Raw genomic sequence first — 20,500 nt, 5'->3', positions numbered from 1 at the left:
ATGCTTGGTTTAATATCCAACCAAAAATTTGAACCAAATGGCCACAGCTCAGATCATGTATTTTGTTTGCAGAAGACAGGCTGAGTTTGGGCTTTTAAGATTTAAAGCTGGAAAAATAAAGCTTGGGGGAAAAAAAATGAAACAGAGAAGGAACATTTGGTTTGCATTACAAACCACAGACAGCTTCCATCAGGCAAGCTGGAGGTATAAGAATGGCAAAAGAAAATGACAAGCAGTGAGTGCACTGAAGAAAAAGATGAATGATTTGGAGAATTGACTTTGAAGTAATTGTCCATGCCATCAATATCTCAAATTAAATTTGGTGGAAGATGGCAATGAATCATAAAGCTTCTCTGGCACTTGTGATATTGTATGCTGTGTAAAATAACATTTCTGGATATTTTTATTGGAAAACCTATAGAGTATGTTTTTGGTACCTCCTATATTTTTGTCACTTATGCAACCCTGAATCAGCAACTCTGGAAAGAATGTTGCCTTAGTTAGGACTTGTGATCTAATATTTATAGCAAGAGCAAGCATTTAACTGGAAGTCTTCAGGTCTAGTGGGTTTATTTTCACATCACCCCCTGTCTTGCTGTGAGATTAGGTAAGTCATTCAGGGTTACACTTGGTCTTTGACTGGATGGAGCTCTCATGGGGATGGGGGAGGAGAAAAGAGCTGATGGAGCAGGGCAAAGAGTTCTCTCTGCATAAAATAAAATTCCTCAGGAGCATTACAAGGGGATGGGAAAGCAGAATGCACTTAGACCCGTATTTCCTTCACTGTTTCAACAGGTGCTTCTATGCATCCCTGCATCCCAGATGTTTAGTAGAGCCAGAGAGGCACCTCTGGGACATTTAGTACTGATGGTAGTCCTCCCTCCTTAAGCCCAGCAGCTTCAGGCAGAGCAAGAAAGGACTTCATTCTAGCATGCCAGTCTCCAGAGAGCTGCATTCTGACCAATAAGCTACCAAGTCCTCTGCTTATCCAAATGCTTAATAGCTCATTTTAAATTCTTCCTCTTTGAGAAAAGTAAATGTGTGTGTAAGGTTTATACAAAATTGAAATACTAGAATGAAAAGTGTTCTTTCTTTTAGTTTCACCACACAGGCAGGATTGTTTAGGTGTGAAGGTGCAGCTTGGGTATGTTTGTGATGATGTTACCAGTGTAATAGCAATTACAGCAATAGCAATTGCCAGTACCACAGGAGCACTGATCCCTATGGCAGATTTTCAAGTGATGCACATTCCAATTGCCTTCAGCTTTGTTGCTTCCTACCCAGGTGCTGAGAGTAGAGACTTGCAGAAATTCCCTTCACCCCAGCCCTCCTTTCTTTTTCAACTCCACATTCTGGTCTAATGGGCCAGATTGCATTCTTACCTTCATTTAGACATACAGGAAACACAACATCATAGGCTTTAACAAGATTAATTTCCTAACACAATGGAGATGCTAACAGGGATTTCCAAGTTCAAAAATTTAGTTCATGTATATGATGGCAGATTAAAGCTTTAGGCTTATCAAAACTCTAAAAAATGCATCTTTTAAAAGTCACAAACAAGATCTCCAAACCTTACATTTGTGTGCTCTGTGTCACAGGAAGAGAGCGTGGCTGTGCTGCTGGGCAGTTCTCAATCACAACAAACTCGTCATTCATAAGAGAGGCTACTCTGAAAAAAGAAAAAAAGTAGAGTGTTCTGTGAATTGAAGGGAATGGAGAATATGCAAATCCAGTTTGACCCTGAAAGGTTCCCTCATGCCAATGTCAGGAGGCTGGGAGCCCAGTGACTTCCATGCCCCTGTTCCAATGCAGGGGGTCAGATTGCCACAGGAGCAGAGTGGATCCCACAGACACACAGAGAGGGGCAGAAAGCACACCAGCTTTGGGGAACTTGGAAATATACTCTGGCTGCTTTCAAACTTTTCCCTGAAATAGGGTCTTGCTAGGAGATCCCAGGAGTTCCAATATTCAAGGCACGAGTTTCTGAAACATTAGGGATTTTGTTTTGGAAAAAGAGACATAAGGGAGGCAGAGCAATAATAGGACTGGTGTGATAGAAAATAAGTAATGATGGAAAGCTGTAGAAGCATTACCTATAAAAAAATCAGAAAACACTGCACAAATAAACATCCTTCTCTCTCAGACATCTCTGCCACATCTGAAAATTGTTTCATTCTTGCAAATTCAAGTAAATTCAGACTCATGCTGAACTGTGGATTTCTCCAGCAATGCCATACAGTTCATTTAGGCAGGTGCTCAGTGGCATAATGTTTAGCACCTGCTTTTGTTTTTCCTGTTTCATTGTAAAAGAAAAAAAACCAACAAAACCCCCCCCCAAAACAAACAAACAAACAAACAAACAAAACCCCAAGAAAAATAATCCTGCAGCTTTATTACAATGCTGACTTGGATTTATTACCTGGCTTGGTCTGTTTGTAGGCCTGTGTTTATTGTCATGGCTGTAAGGAGCCTTTAGAAAATCTGCCTTCCTTTCTGTATCACCAGTGTAACTTCAGGTACACAGTGCATATATATATCTACCTAATTCTGCATGGAAACAGAGAAAAAACCCTAAAACAAACACAACAATGCAGTTCAGAGCACAATGGACAAAGTTTTTATCTCAATACGGTACCTCAGAAGGGCTTTTCAAATTACATTGATTTTCAGTTTTGTGTATAACACCTACAGCATCTTTGATTTATGCAATAATCAAATATATATACTTCAGTTTCAAATATATATACAAATAAAATACTTCAGTTTCAATTGGTATTTTCTCCAATGGCAACATTGGTATCAGTTAGATTCTGTAAGGAGAACAGAAAAGTTTATATAGTAAATATGATGATAAAACCTAGGTGAGAGAGTCAATGTAATTAATTTGGACATCCTCGTGTTGAATTTTCTGACACATCTGTACCAAAGCATTTCTAGAAAGCTTTTTCTCAGAGAGTTTTAATGGCTCTTCTTTGTTATCTTAAAATGCTCATTACGTTACCCATTTTACAAAAGCTCCAAATTTTGCTGTATTTTGATTGTGTATATATTTTCCAATTTATCTTAATTTTGTTTGTTGGATCATGTGCTGAAACAAACCATTTCTGTAATAGGACACTTTTTGATTGATGTACTGGAGCTGCATTCCTTTATAGAATTCAATCCCTAATCAGATATTCACATCTTAAGTGCTTCACTGGATCTCTCCATTACTCTTAAATGCACAGTCTTAAGTGAGTTCTGGTTTGCAAAGCTGGAAGTTTTATGGCAGCCTGACATTCCTTACTCTCTCAAGGCTAAGATCTACTTTTGCTAAACCACTTACAACTCGGATGTGCCAGGCAGAGAATTTAGAGTTGACAATTTGATTAATCTTCTTTGAATTATAGTGGTTTCATGAATCAAACTTCAGAAGGAGCTTCTTCTTTCCAAATAATATTAGGAGGATAGAATAATGCTTTTAAAGTATCTTCCTTTTCAATTTGGGATTTCAACATGCAAATTCAGCAGATGCCCAAAGCAAGCAGACAATGGCAGCATCACAAACATTTATTAAAAGCACTCCACTCTGCTTGGGTAACATGGCAAGAGAATGAAAAGGTGGAGGAGGATCTAGGAGAGCTCTGCACAGAAGCAGAATTAGCAAGTCATGAGATATCACGTGGCTGTTCTCAGACTGAAAGGCTCTGTTGATTCGATTTATTCATTAGGGCTTTCCAGTAGCGTAGGTTATTAAGTGGGAGAAAGTGGGGTTTATTACAACTTACTTTTATATTTCCTTTCCTGGAGGATACTTCGCACCACAGAAGCAGAGAAAATTATTGAAAGTATCATGCCACATAAATGGGAGAATGATAGGAAGAAGAGCAGCAGCTCTCTGAAGATGGATCAAAAGAACAACGCTGGGAACAGGAAGTCAAGAAAGTTCCGCTCCATTTCAAGATCACTTATACTCTGCAATGCCAAAACCAGTGATGATGGGTCAAGTCCTGATGAGAAATACCCTGATCCATTTGAGATCTCTACCAGCTGGGGTCAAGAGGAGTTTGACTGCTGTCCCAGAACACAGCTGCCATACCCATCAGAGGCAGAGGACAGCCCACCTGATCCTCCAAGCGTGGTCACCAGCATTCTCCAGTCCAAAGCTGCAGCAAATGAGAACTGCAAACACACGAGAAGAAAATTCCTCACCAAGGTAAGCAACTCGTGCTGTGTATTGTAATGCTTCCCACTGCAGCAGTTCCTCAATGGATTAATTCATATTTCTCAGGAACTTAGGGTTCTACTTGGCTTCTTCAGAGCCTAGGAGCCTGCAGTGTTCCTGCTCTGCATTAAAGGCATGGAAATATTCTGGTTTCCCTGCTGTGCTGCGGCACTCTGCTGATGCACAGCCTGCTGAAATCAGTGCCTCTAGGCCACTATCAGTGCTCAGACAAGTACAGCTGGCATGTTCTAGCTGCAAGAGACTCTTCAGCTCAAAGTATAAACCTGCCACTGTAGCAAAGTGCACTTGTAGAGTGATACCATGGTATCTCACAAGCCATGCAAGCATGAATTATATTAATACTGTGTCAAGCACAGGATATTCAGTAGGCAGATGCTCTTTCCCTCTGATTCAGGAAGAAGGTAATGATGGCTCTAAAACCACCAGAGATGTCACATTTCTTAGAGATGTGAAAAGTCTAAGAGCCTCATATTACAATGTTATTCTTTAATCAGCTATGTGAACCCTATGTCTGAGCAATATATTTTAGATAGCTTTAGAAAGCTTTTCAGTAGGATAGTCTAATTTTTCCACTTTCTGTCTGCCTGTTGCTGTGATATGTAAAAGGGACCTCACTGCAAGTGTCATCCTGGCACCTCCTTTATTGCATGCCTTTTATCTGTGCAGATATGTGCTTATGTGAAAGAACTGATTCTTTCACCTAAATTGTTTTTCTTGTATATTCTATTTTATATAAATAAAATATATATTGGCTAAAATTAGACATCTATGTTTAAACACACAGTGGCACAAGTGCTACTGAAAATCAGAATCTCCCCTTACCCTTCATAATGACCAGAGCATGCCCAGCATTGCAAAGACTGCAGCAGGATGGATGCAAGGTGTTTCCATCCTTGGCAAAGTCCCTGCAGGAAGACAAAACCAAACCAACTTGCTGTTGCATCTGACAGAAAACAAGACCCAAAACCCACTCAGTCCCCTGCAAAGCCATGCAAACTGCTCCTTTTTGGAATCAGTCCATATGCACCCTGCTGATGCCTCTGTGAGTGAAGAAGGAGCTGGCCTCTGTGCACTCCCCCATCTTCTCTTTTCAAAAGCTGAAGCACTTAGGTGTGTGTCAGCTGCCACAGTCTATTTCCTGGCACATCTCCTAAGTGTGCAGGGCTCCACTAACTGCTGTGATCCAGATCCATGTGCAACTACTCAGTATCTTATTGCTGTAAGTTTAGATCGTTTGCTTTTACAGCTGGCAAGCAGCTAAAATAGGGATCTGGGGAACAGAGTAAGTCCCACAATACCTTTGCACATATAAAATAGAACAGCTAGGGTATAAACCTGCTCTTAGACTGAAGCATCACTGTCACTGACATAATTAGTCAGCAGCTCAGTCCCCCACAGCAGCATTTGAGTTGCTTAGTGCTGCTGTAGACTATGAGTACCATTAAATTCCCACTCCAGAGCTCTCATAGCAATCTAAACCTCTTCAAATGCTCTTGCTAATCTTCCATACCTTCCAGAATCATGGATCAATGAGTGATTCGAAAGTCTTATCTTGGCTTGCTAAGTAGGATGAACATTGGTAAGAACCACACCAGCACTGTCCTGTGCTGCTGCTGCTGAGGCTTTCCCCTAGAGTATGAAAGCAGTGATCTCTACCTTCCATATGGCACAAGCCTGTCAGAACAATCTTCCTGTACCACATGTCTTACAAAGCTTAAGCCTTCTCTCATTAAGAAGTCAAACAAGCTTTTTTTCATGTCCCAGTGTAATTCTCTCTCCATCGAAATGTGACACTTCAGAAATTCATGATGTGTGACTCAGAGCTGAAGAATCCTTGTCTTTGTTCAAGAAAATTGATTCCATTCTTTCCGTGGTGTTCCTGAGGACATTCCACTTTTCTTCTGCTTTCCAGCACCTCCAGCCCTAAGCATGACTCTGAAGGTGTTAATAACTCCCACAGAACTGAACAACTTAATATTGCTGTCACAAGGAAGGAGAGAAGAATGCTTAAAAGTGTTGCATGATTTAATGCTCCCTGTGCACTTCTTCTCCAGAGTAAGGGGGAACCTGTAACATCAGTATTCAAAATGCAAATTCCATTTTTCCTGTTGAAAACCTTAAATGCCTCTGTGAGCCACACTCTACTGACTGCATGGGATTCACCATAAGCAATAAACCATTAGCACATCAGTGTTTCAGACTAAATAACAGAGGGGTTCTTTTTCCTTCTCTAATATTCTGTCAGCAATGAGATGAACAGTCTCTTAATTCATTTGCTTCTATAACCTACTATTCACTTACACTGACTATAGCTTGCTGTGTCTAGAGGACCAGGGTTACCTTGGCATCATTTGTTCAGACACTTTCTGAGATGAGGTGTGCTTGGTCTGGTATGGTGGATTGCCAAGCAAGATCTCCTTTACAGTTTGCTTCTCACAAAACCAGCAATTTTCACATGGCCTGAAAGAAAAGAAACCAAAGAAATGGTAAGCAGTATCTGATACCATGAGCATGGGCACAGCAAACACCGTGGAAGATATCTCTGCCTGTTCAGACTGAAATCACTCCAGTTGTTGGAGAACTGGAAGGAATAGATGATATCAACTCCTTCAGAGAACAGCAGGCTCTGCTGAGTGTGAGAGCTGCTGCAAGAAGCACTTCTACTAATCCAAGGAGCATTCCATTACATCTTCCCAACACCCCCACAGCCCTGGGAAGCACTGAGAGCTACCACTGGGGCTGGCAGTAGGGTTGAAATAGCATCTAGAATAAACTAGAATAGAAAAGAGTTGACTTCTGATGAAATAAATATGGGAGTTAAGCTGACCTGACTGCTTGGCTCTACTTGGTTCTAGAAACTTCTGCACCCTTTCTTCCTTTGGTCCCTGACCCTCTGCTTGAAGGAGGGAAAAGGCAAAAGGTAATTTTTCTCCTTTGGTCATCAGCAGGATATAATTTTATTAACTTGCCTTGATGCAAACACCAGTTAGCTGCCCTTTGGTACCAGGACAAGTGCTATGGCAACAGACTGTGATGTCTCAAACACAAGCCCACAGGCAGGATGGAAAACCAAAGCCAGGAGAGGAGACTGTATTTATTCAGATATTTATGTGTTCTCCTCAGTTTTCATACTTCTCTCTTTCTGTCTTCCCAGCTTTTGCTTTTGCTGCACATCACCCAGGTCATCCCCAGAGCAAGCTGGGAAAGGGGCTGTTCCATTAATACAGTGTGTGCTGCAAAATGCAGGCCAGCAAAAGCTCCCAGGAAAACACAGCAACGGGCAGATGATGGATGGAAAGGTCCTTCTGTAACATCTGATGTGCTGAATTGTCAGTCTAGGGCAAAGCTTGGTCCCATGCCCTGCTCCTTGCATCATCCTTGCTTTCCAGCTTCTGCCATTTTACTGGTTTCAAAGGGAATAGCTGCTGGGAAAATGAATTACATCTACTATAAATATTTTTAAAAGACCAAGGCACTGAGCTGGGGTATGTCAGAGCCAGTGGAGTGAGTTTATGCCAAAGAGACTCTGGCCCTTTCTCTGTTAGAATTGATGCAGGAAAAAAAATTGCTCCTTAAAGAAAATCCCCAAAGATGACATTCTCTTGGAAATCCCAGCCATTTTACAGTCATAAGACCAGAAAAGCTAAATATTTTAATATATTATTGTACTGCTGTTAGATATATTTATTTTCTTTTTATTTTTCCCTTTTTTTTTTCAAACCAGCAGTCAATTAGCTCATTGTCATGCACTTGGTTAACTGAGTCCAAGACCTTACTTGAACTAGCCTTGTATAACATTTCAATTCAGACAATGAAACTACTGTGTCTTACTTTAAAGTGCACAAAAGTTTTTCAGTTTTCTACAGATGCCATGGTTACCCTTATTTCTAAACAACATCTGGAATTAGATGTTTTGAGATGGGGCTCTGGGCTAGAAATGTCTAATGAAAGCACGAAAGAAAAAGGAATCTTTTAAATAGCAGATAAAGAACATCCTCAGAAGCTTTGCATTTTGGATGACAAAACACAGGAACAGGAAGAGAAAGTTGGTTTGGATGTACAAATTAATTTTCCAGAACTAAACACAAGAAAAGTTAATCTTTTCTCACCTGTGGAAAATTCAAGAAGGCTCTTAAACTCCTTTAATTTTTATCTTTCAGCCAAGCAGACTCAGTTTAAATACAAATTTTGCTTTGAATAGAACTTACAAGGCAGATAAAAGTTTACCCAGAGTCTTGAAGTGCTGGGAGACAAAGCAGAGCAAATATGTTTAAATATATGTTCTAACAATGAAGAGAAAAGGTTAACCTAGGATTCACCTCCCCCACATCAAACCTGACAACCTTCTTTTTGCAAATATTCAGTATTCACTGTATTCAGGCCTATAAATCACCTTTCAAAACAAACAGGACACTTTAAAAAGGAGAAGGATGCAAAAATAAATACTGTCTTTAATTTTTTTCTCCCTGTCTCTCCAATTATTTTATGCATATAAATACTGCTGATGGTTCCAAGAGGAAAGAACTAAACCCAAAGCAAATTGATTGCCGTGACAAGAATTGGTCAAATATTTAGTTTTCTGAAGAACAGCTTTTATTAATTTTCTGTCATGTTGCAATAACTTGGATATGAATATAGTGATCTATATCCAGGACCCAAAAAGTATTGACAGCATACAGATATTTGACACATGTCCATAGACCAATAAAAACATTTTTTTAAAATAATTCACCTAAATGAATTGCAGCAATGATTGGGACACAGAGCTAATTTGAAATGTAGCCCAACTGGGTAAGATGACTACATATCTAAACAAAACTTTTTCCCAAGATTTTTCTGCAGTGTAAAGAGACTTAACCTTTACTTTCCTAGTGACTAAGTGCACACAACTTACTATTCCTGGAAAAATCTTCATATCAGTTTCGATTCGGATGTCCCAATACAAGCCAGAATTTCCAGCCTGGCACATGTCCCATTGTACAAAATACAATTCCTTCCCCAAAGGACTTACATGGTGCTGCAATGGAAAAACTCAGAGCCAAACCCACTGTGATGAAACTGGGCAAAGGCACAACACTTTTGGACAATTAATTAGGAGGATATCTACAAACAGTAGATATAGACTTTGAACAGGCTATAGGAAAGGTGTGACTCAGCTTTGAACAGAGATGAGCTGGGGACAGTCTGAAAAGGCCTATGAAAATCAGTAAGAAAATGAAGTGTGAAGAACTTCTGAGCAAAGTTGTGTGTGTGTGTCTGGCAGTTACCTGTACCTTTCAAGGGAGCATTTCACAAGAGTAAGGACTCTTCTTGAGAAAAAGTGTGCAGGTCCAAACTTGAATTCTGACTGCAGAAAAAATAAAGGAAATTACTTTTTTTTAAACTGAATTTTAAGTGCCATTATTCTTTCACAATAGCCCCAATCCACAAGCAGATGACATCTCAGAAATACTCAGCCAAATGGCGGAATAATTTCCTACCTCTACTATCTATCTTACATTTCTCATGCTTTACAACAAGAACACCACCTGACTGAAAACCCTGTGATTTTTAAAGGACACTCCATGTATGCAGAATCTGACCTGTAATGTCATAATCATACCTGAAATATAGGACAGTGCAAACAAACAGAAAAGGGAACTCACATTTTTTGCTACTCAAGATCTCAAATTTTAAGGCATCAGAATGCTGATCTTTATTTTGTTACCATGTTGAAGACTTCAAAGAACTGCCATAAGATTAAACAAAAAAGAACATAATGTAATCCTGATTTCAAGTAAGTATGTCCCAAGATATTTATCTTGGGTGAAAAGTAAATACAAAAGCTCCAAAACTAATATTAGAGTTCAAGCCAACTGGTTTAAGATAGAATTCTGTCCATGCTTATATCCTTACCAACATATTACTCACTAGAAGAATTCTTCATGAACAAAAAAGGCTTCGTAAAATTCAGACACTCCTCATTAAAGGCAGACAATCTGGAATGTAAGCAAACCCACAGAGTTAACAAGTCAGTCAATACAAGTACAGCCCTCATCCACTGCCTACTGAATTCAGCCTGCAATGAGCAGGGCCCCAAGTTAAATATTTCATTCATTCACAGCCTTAGATTTACTCTGGCAGATTTCAGAATGGGAGCCAGGCTTCGGCAGTCAGCCTAAAAGATAATGACCTTTATTGACATTGCTGTAAATTTGCATTTTATGTTTGCTGTCACCCAGGTATGATGTGATCCTTATTGATTTGTGGTGAAGGAGCACAATGATTCTCATCCTCAGGGCTGGATGAACTCTGCCTAGGGCAGAAATGAAACCCTGCTGATGGTGAAAGTGGCTACACAGCTTTCCTTGTGCTCTCAGAGGACTACAGATTACTGGAAATAGTTTATGCCACTTTGACCAGGGGCCCTGGGAGCAACACAGACAGCTGACCACTGTTATGTTTTGTGGCCTGTCCTAACATATGAAATTTGCCTCCCCTTCAGAAATCTATACCTCAGTCATACAAATCTCTTGGGAACAAGCCTGGATCCAGGATACACTGAGAGCCCTCTTCACTTTGTGGAGTATGGAGAGGCTGGCGAGGGCAGAGGAGGTGGGTTCAGCTGGGAGCAGAATAAGGGAATACTTGAATCAGGAGAAATACTAAGCAAATGGAAAAGAAATTGTGTGCTAACTTTCCAGATTTCCTTGTCTTTCTAGAATTTTCAGGTGTTCACATTTGTGCCACCGGAGTGTATTTCTTAGTCAAATATGTTGTGCTTCATGTGCTTAGTTGCTCCATTCTTTGCTTTCCATATATGTCTCAAAGCACTGCTTCTCCTTCTGAATGGGCCTGTGTTAATGATTCATAGCTGCATTAAAGATATGCTTACAATTAGTCCTCCAGATGCAATGCAGACTACAGCAACTTCAACCAGTCTGGAACGGACAAAGAATTTTCCACTACTACAGACCTCTCTGGTCCCCTGCCCCCACTTAACAAATCAGCAGCAGGGGTGGAGCTTCTAGAGTTTTGTATACACTTATTTTACTTATTTTCCATTCAGACCTCTTCTGTTTTCCAGAGCACTTAATTTTCTGGCATGTGTTTATTTTCCTCCCTGTCTTTTCTTACAATAGTTACCACAGAGTTTATCCAGTTACTATGAAAAGTCTGTTATCTATTCTCTTCCCTTCCTGCAAAGGGACACTATATTGTAATTCTTCCCTCTTATAGCCAGAAGCCACTGAAGTCCTAAGGAAAATAACTTTTGTAAAACACTGACTCTATAATACCATTATTTTTTCCTCAAATGGACAGTTGTTAAAGGCTCCTGTTCTCCTGGGAGGCAACCTGGTTCTGTGTCTTTCTTAAAAAGGCTCAGAATAAGTGTAAGTAACTTTTAACAGCTCCAGTCCATTTTTGCTCATGCAACCTTTCATCTTCTGGATCAGGACAGCTGCATCTGCAGGCTGTGTTCAACATCAGGGAACAGCAGCTCTGGAATCAAGCTCTCTAGGAGTCCAAGATGTGCATCTTTCTGGAAAGGGTTAACAGGCAGCCACGTGCCTGCTGCAGGCCCAGCAAACAGGTACAGTACATGTGGGGTTAGCAAGTTATTACAGAGGCATTTGCTTGCAGGGATTTTGCACAACTAGCTTTCTGTGACAAGCTGTGCCTTGAAGCTCAGCTCCAGAGAGAAGTGATGGCTGGGAATCATTCCTTACATTGCTTCCAGCTGGAGATAGAGGTCAAGATTCTAGAAAAGTAAATCTGCGACCACTCAGGGATCTAATGCTGCTCAATTACACCAAGAAATAAAACCTGGAAGAACCAGAGAGGGTAGATAACATCAGGTTTTCAAATGATGATGCCTTGTTAAAGTGTAGGGTGGCATCAGTCCTGTAAGGCCACTGAAAAGCAATGTGAGCCAAGGCTCCTGACAGGGAGTAAATGTAATCTTTGATCAATTCTCGAGTGCAAGATGGTGAGAAGGGAAGAATATCTTGCCTGAATGTTAGCTGTGTGATCACCAGGCAGCCAGGGATCACCAGGAATAAGCAGAATAGAGCATCAGTGGGAAAAAATCCTAGCAGGGGATGGGGTGTATCCCACATCCAGGCACCTCATGGCAGCCCAGGCCAAGGCAAAGGGAGAACTGCAGCTGACCCCTCAGACAGTGAGACAGGTAGCACATGGACCAGGGCCATATTATTCTGTGTGAAATGATAGACAAATGTTTCTTTTTTCCTTGAAGGGATGGTTGCCTGAGCCCAAGGGATGAACTGTTAACACTAAATGCACATTCACTGAAAGACCTGTCCAGAAAGGAGGCTGAGTCTCTTGTTCCCCCAACAACACGACTGGTGAACATCATGATGGCTCACAAAGTAAGCATGAGCAGCTCTGGGGTGACTGGACATTCACTTTAGAGAGGAGGGGAATTTGTTCATCAGACTTTGAGAAGATCATGGTTTTGCCTTTCCTGACAAAACCCAAAACCTCTTGTGGTCAGACTCTGGTGACTTTCAGCATAGCTTTTTCCCAGATAAACAGAGGCTATGGGGAGGCCAAGGCCCTGGGAAACTCCAGCAAGGGCTGTTCAAACCCTTCTTTTAGAAACACACAGCTTGCCAATGTTAATTTTTCCATTTAGAAGTTGAAGAAAGGTAGAAATGGATTTAAGATCCATGAATCCCAAAAGAAGCCAGAGAGCAGACCCTGTAACAAAGAAGTTCTGTGGATCTAGGAACTATAGTTAATAGCAAAGAATTCTCGAGCTAGCTAGCCTGGTAAGAGAAACACTGAAAAATCCTTTTTAAAAGTAATCTTTAAGGATCTCCTCTGTATTTCTTATTCTGAGGATTTCCCTAAAGGAATGGGACTGGAAAGCCCTAGCAGAATTTTGCTATTTGGCAATACCCCCACCTGCTGTCCAAGAAGAAAATTAGCATTCCTTAGGTCTTGTATCTCCAAACAGAACTCCAGAAATCAGGATTCTGAAACAGAGTGTTAGTCTTGGTTGGCTCCAGTTCGATTAGAACACACAGATCATGCTCTAATGCTGCTCTTGTGGCTGTCTCAGCTCCTGCAGAAAATCACAGAGCAAAAATTTGGCATTTTGTTCTATTTATATCAGTTTCCATATGGTGCCTGTATTTAGTAATGTTCTTCCTTTAACTGGGATTCCCTCAGGATCAAAATAATTGTGTCACGGAAACAGAATCAGAACTTGTAGGAACTATCCAGAAATTATTCCCAATATCGACTGTTATTCAGATGTGATCATGCATTTATTTTCCAACAGCTCTAAAAACTTGGATTTAGAAAGCTGAATGTTTTATCTACAAGTTTTTAAATGCTAGAATTAGGGGCCATATTTTCAAAAGCAACCTGAGATTCCAGCTGGAAGGTACTGATTTTTTTGAAAACTCTAAAACTTAGTCCTCAGAGGTTTTCAAATGCTCAGATTCTATTTTGACTAAAAAACATCCATCTGAATCAGAAGTCAGAACATCTATCCACCACTGCATAGATGAGCTGAAGAATTTTCCTCTTGAATTCAACACCTCCCTAAGGTGTTCAAGTACCTGAAGATTATGAGTTATCTGCAGAAATCAGATAAGCATGGCTGTATCTTACCCATCCATCCAACTATTAATCTGTCTAGACCAGCTGGGGGTTCCAATTAATTTTCTGTTCATTTTGTCTAAGGAGCTGGATGTATTTCTATGTTATTACTTGTTTTAATAATTTTTTACAGCAAACTTTTGAGCTTCATTCCCCTTTATCCTCCTATTACTTCAGGTAATGAATTTTGCTCTACGTTTTTTTGATTCAGGTTGAAATCTGTGCAAGCCAAATTAGAAGAATTTTGTTTTTTACGAATGGATCACTTTGGAATTTTCTTGCATAGCAAGGGGTTTTGTTTGTTGGGTTTTTGTTTGTTTTGTTTTAGGAAACAACAACATGTAAGGAAAGGCCTTTGGAAATACAGAATGGTTTCCTGCACGGTAAGGCTGCATGTCAGCGGACTCGCAGTAACTCCACCAGTAAGTTGCAGAAAATAATCTGTTTTCTTGTAAAACTCAGTGAGTGCAGACCACAGGCCCCCATTGTGTGATGGTACTATGGTGCTAAAAGAAATGTTGTCCAAATTTATTCTGGGATCCTTAGCTAAGAATTGCTGATGCATAAAATCATCAGCTTTGTATTCACTATATCCTGCAGCCAGGCTGTTGTGAGTGTTTACTGGTCCATAAGGTTTGCATTTTATGGCTTGGGGCTTTTGTTATGGTGCAATTTAAATAGGCCAACACTTTTTTTGGAGGGAATGCTTGCTTTTTACTGTATTTAACATTAATGGCTATCCCCAAAGTGACAACTGAAAACATCAATCTCTTCACAAAGAGATTTACAGAGGGAAAACCATTTCTGAGCAACATTTACCTGCCATGCCTGTGGATTTGTCCAAGCCTTGTGAATTCTGTGCCCCCTGGCAGGTGTGAGCCCGTTCTGGGACGTGGAGGGCCCAGCACCGCGCAGAGCTGCGCCCCTCAGGGAGCGACAGCCCCTCCATGCCGACCGAAAATCGCTGTCCCAGCAGCTGGACTGCCCTGCAGGGAGAGCCCCGGTGAGTGCTGAGTCCCCTGGGAGCAAACAGGCTGTCCCAGTAGGGCTCTCTGCAGGACCATGGCAGCCAGGCTGTCCCAGCAGGGCTCTGTGCAGGACCATGGCAGCCAGGCTGTCCCAGCAGGGCTCTGTGCAGGACCATGGCAGCCAGGCTGTCCCTACAGGGCTCTCTGCAGGACCATGGCAGTCAGGCTGTCCCTGCAGGGCTCTCTGCAGGACCATGGCAGCCAGGCTGTCCCTGCAGGGCTCTCTGCAGGACCATGGCAGCCAGGCTGTCCCAGCAGGGCTCTGTGCAGGACCATGGCAGCCAGGCTGTCCCTGCAGGGCTCTGTGCAGGACCATGGCAGCCAGGCTGTCCCAGCAGGGCTCTGTGCAGGACCATGGCAGCCAGGCTGTCCCAGCAGGGCTCTGTGCAGGACCATGGCAGCCAGGCTGTCCCTACAGGGCTCTCTGCAGGACCATGGCAGTCAGGCTGTCCCTGCAGGGCTCTCTGCAGGACCATGGCAGCCAGGCTGTCCCTGCAGGGCTCTCTGCAGGACCATGGCAGCCAGGCTGTCCCAGCAGGGCTCTGTGCAGGACCATGGCAGCCAGGCTGTCCCAGCAGGGCTCTGTGCAGGACCGTGGCAGCCAGGCTGTCCCAGCAGGACCATGGCAGCCAGGCTGTCCCAGCAGGGCTCTGCAGGACCATGGCAGCAGAACCCGCCTGCCCTCAGGCCCTGCCAGGGGCCATTGCTGCAACATGTTTCTTGTTCATGGTATGTTCTGTTATTGCCCAAGCTAATAGTTTAGTCCAAAATTATACTCTCCCACCCACCTTGTCTATCTATCCTGAATTCCCTGTCAATCCTGCTTTGTGCCAGCCCCTTGCTTGGAGTTCCCCTTGGAAATCCCCTAAAACTCAATGTCCCATTAGTCCGTGTGACCCAGTTTGTCCCCCTACCTCCCTCATCGGATAATACCTTTGTGGACCCTACCCTTTATCCCTCCTCAGAATTTCTCCGATTTGCTAAGAATCTGTACCTTCCCCTTGAACCTCCCCCATATTTAAGTTGTTGCACCTTCGCCATCTTTGTCTTTTACCCCACGGGTTCCCCAAAGTAACGAATCCTTTTTATCCTATGCAAAAGACCTTCCCCTCCTCCTTGGAACACAATCTGACAGCCAGAAGGCCACAGAGCCATAGCTGGAGCCACATCTCAGCCCCCTGTTCCTGGGGAGTGAGCGCTCTGGGCACGGCGCCGCAGTGAGCGCAGCTCAGGCCAGGCCATGGCCTCCCTCTCTGCCCGCTCTGCTTTCTGCCACATCCCCTCTGAGGGGTGCGACAGCGGGAAGGGCTCCGTGCCAGTAAACCCCCATATCTTCAGGCTCTCCCTCCCCCTGCCCAGCAGGTTCTGTGGGGTGTTTAAATTGCCAGGGGTGCTTTACACCACCTCACTCAGCCCCAGAGCCGCCAGCTCCCAGTCGCCTGTGCTGGCCCAGCCATGGCCACAGCGGGTACGGACTCACCATGGCCCAGACAGATTTGACACCCTGTTGAGGAGTCTGGAGAGTGGCTCCAGGGCTCTCCAGATGGGTGCCAAGTCACCCATCAGAGGTTGGGAGAGGGTTGGGGTATTTATGGCCAAAGATCCCCAGGCTCAGACCTGGAGGAGGAGATGGAGGCAAAGCTCCTCATCCTCAGCTCCCACCTCCCTCCCTGCTGCTCTCTCCTTTTCCTGCCCCATCACCCACCCTGAGGGACCCAAGGCTCTGACAGGAAGGATAAAACTGCAAACCAGAGCACAAACCCCAACCAAACCACATCTGAGCGCAGACAGATGCTCAGGGATTCACTGGCTTTCCTTCTCATCAAAGCTCCAGCGTGGCACGTGCTGCCTGTTTGAAGAGGCTCCTTGGCAGCATCCTGGCTCTGAGTATTGCTACCCACCACAAATAGAAATAAAAAATACACCTCCTCACACAGAAGCAAAAGAAATTTGAAAATTTCCCATTTCAGATTCAGAGACCCATACTGGAATAAAGAGTCACCCTGCTCTGACAGAGAAAATGCATTTTGGAGAGTTTGTTTTTGGTGTTGCACACCTTCTTACCTCTTAATCCTGTCCCAATCCCAAACTGAATAGATAATCTGGTTTTCATGTCAAAATTGAGACTCTTGCATATGCAGAAGCCAAAATTTTAGCTGATTTTCCACATTCTTCAACACCTGTTAGTTTCACTTTGCTGCATTAAAAAAAAAAAAAAAAAAGAAGAAAGAAATGTTGAACTCTCTCAAATGTAATGAGTGCAATTAACTCTGACCCTGTTGAACTTCATGAATAGTTAGCTTTGGCTAATAACTTCTGTCAGTGCTTAAATTATCTTGTAATACCAAATTCCATGTTGAAATAGGAGGTTTTCATTAAATATTTCACTAAATATTTCATTAAAAGTTAATTAAAATGGGGCAAATCCCAGAGGCTGAATTTAGGAAATCCAGCACAAATTCATATTTTGAGGGAAATGCTGAAAACAGGTTTGGTATGTGCCAAGATAAAGACTTCAGTCACAAGATGAAGGAAAGATTTTGAATGTCTTGATTCTAGTTCAGTTCTTGAAGGCAAAAATGATAATACTTGTTTATGTCCCCTAATGACCACAAATGGGATTTTAGCATGGGGACTCAAACCAGAGAACAAATGTCTTTCCATGCCATTGCACCACTTCAAGGACCAACATCCTAATTTTTCTCCCATTTAGTCTCTACAGGACAAATTCAGTGAGCAGCAATTTTCTGAATAACAAATGGGTTGTGAAAACTAGAAATAGGTTTTTTAAGAAGAATTGTTAGCACCATCAGTTATAAGAAAGAAAATTTCAAACAAGCTGCTGTAATGTATGTTCAAGAATTTCTGCTTATGCATAAAAGAAAATTGTGGGTTTTGTTGTTTGTTTTTTTTTTTTTTAATGTTCACAGGCACTTTCAAGGCCATCTAGATCCCTAAGTACAGCACAACTTGTACACACTCCCTGTGGCTCACAGGCTTCAGTAATTTCAAACATTGTATTGATGAAAGGACAAGGGAAGGTAAGACTGGCTCTGCTGATTTGCCATGAGTTTTACTTAATCTCACAAATGTGATCTGCAAAGTGCAGGGAAGTGACTGCAGGAATTAACGTGGCTACTTTTGGGCTGCCAATTCATATCCAAGCAAAAATTTTAAAAATAATTTAGATACCTTCCTATGTGCATGTAATAGTGAATTAATTGATTGGAACCAACAATAAGCAAAACATGAGGGGATTCTGCTGAAATTCCCATTTACTCTTACTCCAGAATGTGACTGACTATTTTTTCATGTATTATACACTCCACTGACAATACTGCCCATGCAGGTAATGCAGAAGAAACTGCAAATGAGACTGAACATGGGTTCTCACACACTTTTTCTTGCATAAATTAGGGTTTGGGCTTCAGTATTGTTGGTGGTAAAGACAGCATTTATGGACCAATAGGCATCTATGTCAAAACCATCTTTCCTGGTGGAGCTGCTGCTGCTGATGGAAGGCTACAAGAAGGTGGGAAATACCTCTTCTCTCCCTTTTCCCACTTCCCTAAAAATGACACTGAAAGACAGATTGAAGCTGAAATGAGCCACAAGTGACTTTTATACCTGCATCCATTTTTGCATTTCAAGAGTCCTTTCGAGTGCATGTATATTATAATGTAACCTATTGCACAAGACACTAATAGTAATATATTTTTTTCTCTTTCAAAACAGGTGATGAAATCCTGGAACTGAATGGAGAATCCATGCATGGATTAACACACTATGATGCTTTACAGAAATTCAAGGTTATGTACTCTCCTTCCAGAACAACCTCTGGTTTTAGACACAATGTGCATGTGAGCTCAACCCATTCACTCATTGTCTGTTCTTTCTAGCAGGCCAAAAAGGGTCTTCTGACACTTACAGTCAGGACAAGCTTCAGCACACCTCATTCTGCTTCCAGCTGTCAGTCACCCCTCTTGTGTCAGTCACTGAGCTCCAGTACATGCCTAACCAAGGAAAACAGCTCTTTCAGTTCAGAAAATGCAGCATTCTCCTTAAATCCTACAAAGCCCAATGACAGGGTGATAATGGAAGTTACCCTAAACAAAGGTGAGCGTTGACATTAGCTGAGCACTGCCAACAAAGCAGTGACTGACAAACCACTGTTCATTTGCTCTCTGAATGTCTTTCCTCACTATCCTGATTCTTTTCCTGAGCTAAGTTTTTTAATACACTAAATTAGATCTTGGTGTCTGTCAGTGCTAACAAGTATCTATCAACAGCAGGATTTTGAATACCATCTGTCCTCAGGAGCCAATTATTGAGGTTTTTTTCTTTCTCTGAATTAGTCACATTCACATCCTTCACGTGAAAAAGTAAAGCTCTTGTCAACAAATGCCTCTTATTAAGCAGACTGTGTAATTCTTACCCATAATTATGCAAGCAGTTAATTTCACTCTTGAAAAGGCTTAAAACCAAATAAAGTAAGTATCTATATGTTCTTGTAGTTCTTTTACCTCCTCTCCTACTGTCATCACCTTCTATTTATAAACAGCCACTGGCACAATGAAATAAACTTTTAAATATAGGAACATCAGAGCAAAAAACAAAGCAAAGCCTCTGTGAGGTACCAGTGATTTACCAAACACATAGTATGGGATCTGACATCAGTGACTGTCCAGCAAAGAGGGTAAACTCACAGAAATCTTTAGCTGTATTCTATAAAACAGAGAGGGGACTGAAATGATATATCTAACAGTAGTCTTAATTTTAGCTTTTTTTTCCTTCTGTCTCCCTGTAAAGTCAGTTGAATTCTTCTGTAATTACAGATATTTTACAAAATAAACCTGCCTTCCATAGTATCTGTTACGCTTTAATCATGAGGGAGACAAAAGCCCCACAGTAGAACAACCCCACAATAAAACAATAGAAGGTATAGAAAAATGCAGTGGAATCAGCAACAAATACTGAGTGTGCACATTCATGAACATGAGACTTTGGTTCTGATCTCTGCAGAAAAAAGAACTAAATTTAATTAATTTTCAAAAAGTTTCTTCAATGGTTTGCTTTGACTGTTTCTTATGTCTTTTAAAAATTATTATTGATTCTTTCAGAGCCCGGTGTTGGCCTTGGAATTGGGTTATGTAGCATCCCTCACTTCCAGTGTATTTCAGGGATCTTTATTCACACCCTCTCACCAGGCTCAGTGGCACATATGGATGGGAGACTCAGGTAGGATGAGAAAGTCTGGCTGTCTTATGCCACAAGTTTCTCATTGATCTATTTTATGGGTTTATTTTTGACCTGTTTGGGCAGGGTGAAATATTGATTTCTGGGAATTTGGAGTTTAAAGCATGTGTGCTATTCTCAGGTTGGAGCATGAGTCTTCAGGGTATGTGGGATTTCCCAAAACACAGCAACCCAGTGGAATCACTGCCTCTTGCCCAAGCTGGGCTAACTTTGATGGTCTTAGACAAGCTTGTAGCATTGCTACTGAGATTTACAAATGAGAAAGCATTTGGAAAAACCTAAACATATGGCATAACTTGGCTTGTTTGAGCACTAGATTTTTTTCTGATACAAGCTCCTCAAATTCTATCATTTCTTGCCCAATAGAAAAACAGAT

At 41.8% G+C, this 20,500-nt stretch overlaps 1 protein-coding gene across 5 annotated transcripts in view; it reads left to right on the top strand.

Annotated features, from left to right (window-relative positions):
• Nucleotides 1–20,500, top strand: part of IL16 (interleukin 16) — a 42,237-nt gene that overhangs the window by 10,006 nt on the left and 11,731 nt on the right. For 2 of the 5 annotated variants that reach the window (XM_033070951.2, XM_033070950.2), the window contains exons 3-12: nt 3,793–4,198; nt 11,665–11,801; nt 12,468–12,600; nt 14,169–14,262; nt 14,713–14,843; nt 17,799–17,909; nt 18,286–18,400; nt 18,604–18,677; nt 18,771–18,984; nt 19,989–20,106. In XM_033070951.2, coding sequence (XP_032926842.1) covers nt 3,793–4,198; nt 11,665–11,801; nt 12,468–12,600; nt 14,169–14,262; nt 14,713–14,843; nt 17,799–17,909; nt 18,286–18,400; nt 18,604–18,677; nt 18,771–18,984; nt 19,989–20,106 — 1,533 coding nt within the window. Of the gene's footprint in view, nt 1–599; nt 1,034–3,792; nt 4,199–10,719; nt 10,823–11,664; nt 11,802–12,467; nt 12,601–14,168; nt 14,263–14,712; nt 14,844–17,798; nt 17,910–18,285; nt 18,401–18,603; nt 18,678–18,770; nt 18,985–19,988; nt 20,107–20,500 lie in introns of those variants that run through there. The other 3 variants (XM_033070953.2, XM_033070952.2, XM_033070954.2) reach the window with 3 other exon arrangements.

Source organism: Catharus ustulatus, chromosome 12 (genome assembly GCF_009819885.2).
Source record: "Catharus ustulatus isolate bCatUst1 chromosome 12, bCatUst1.pri.v2, whole genome shotgun sequence".
Taxonomy (NCBI): Eukaryota; Metazoa; Chordata; class Aves; order Passeriformes; family Turdidae; genus Catharus; species Catharus ustulatus.
The sequence above is the reverse complement of the archived record's forward strand: the minus strand, read 5'-3'. Positions and strand labels throughout refer to the sequence as shown.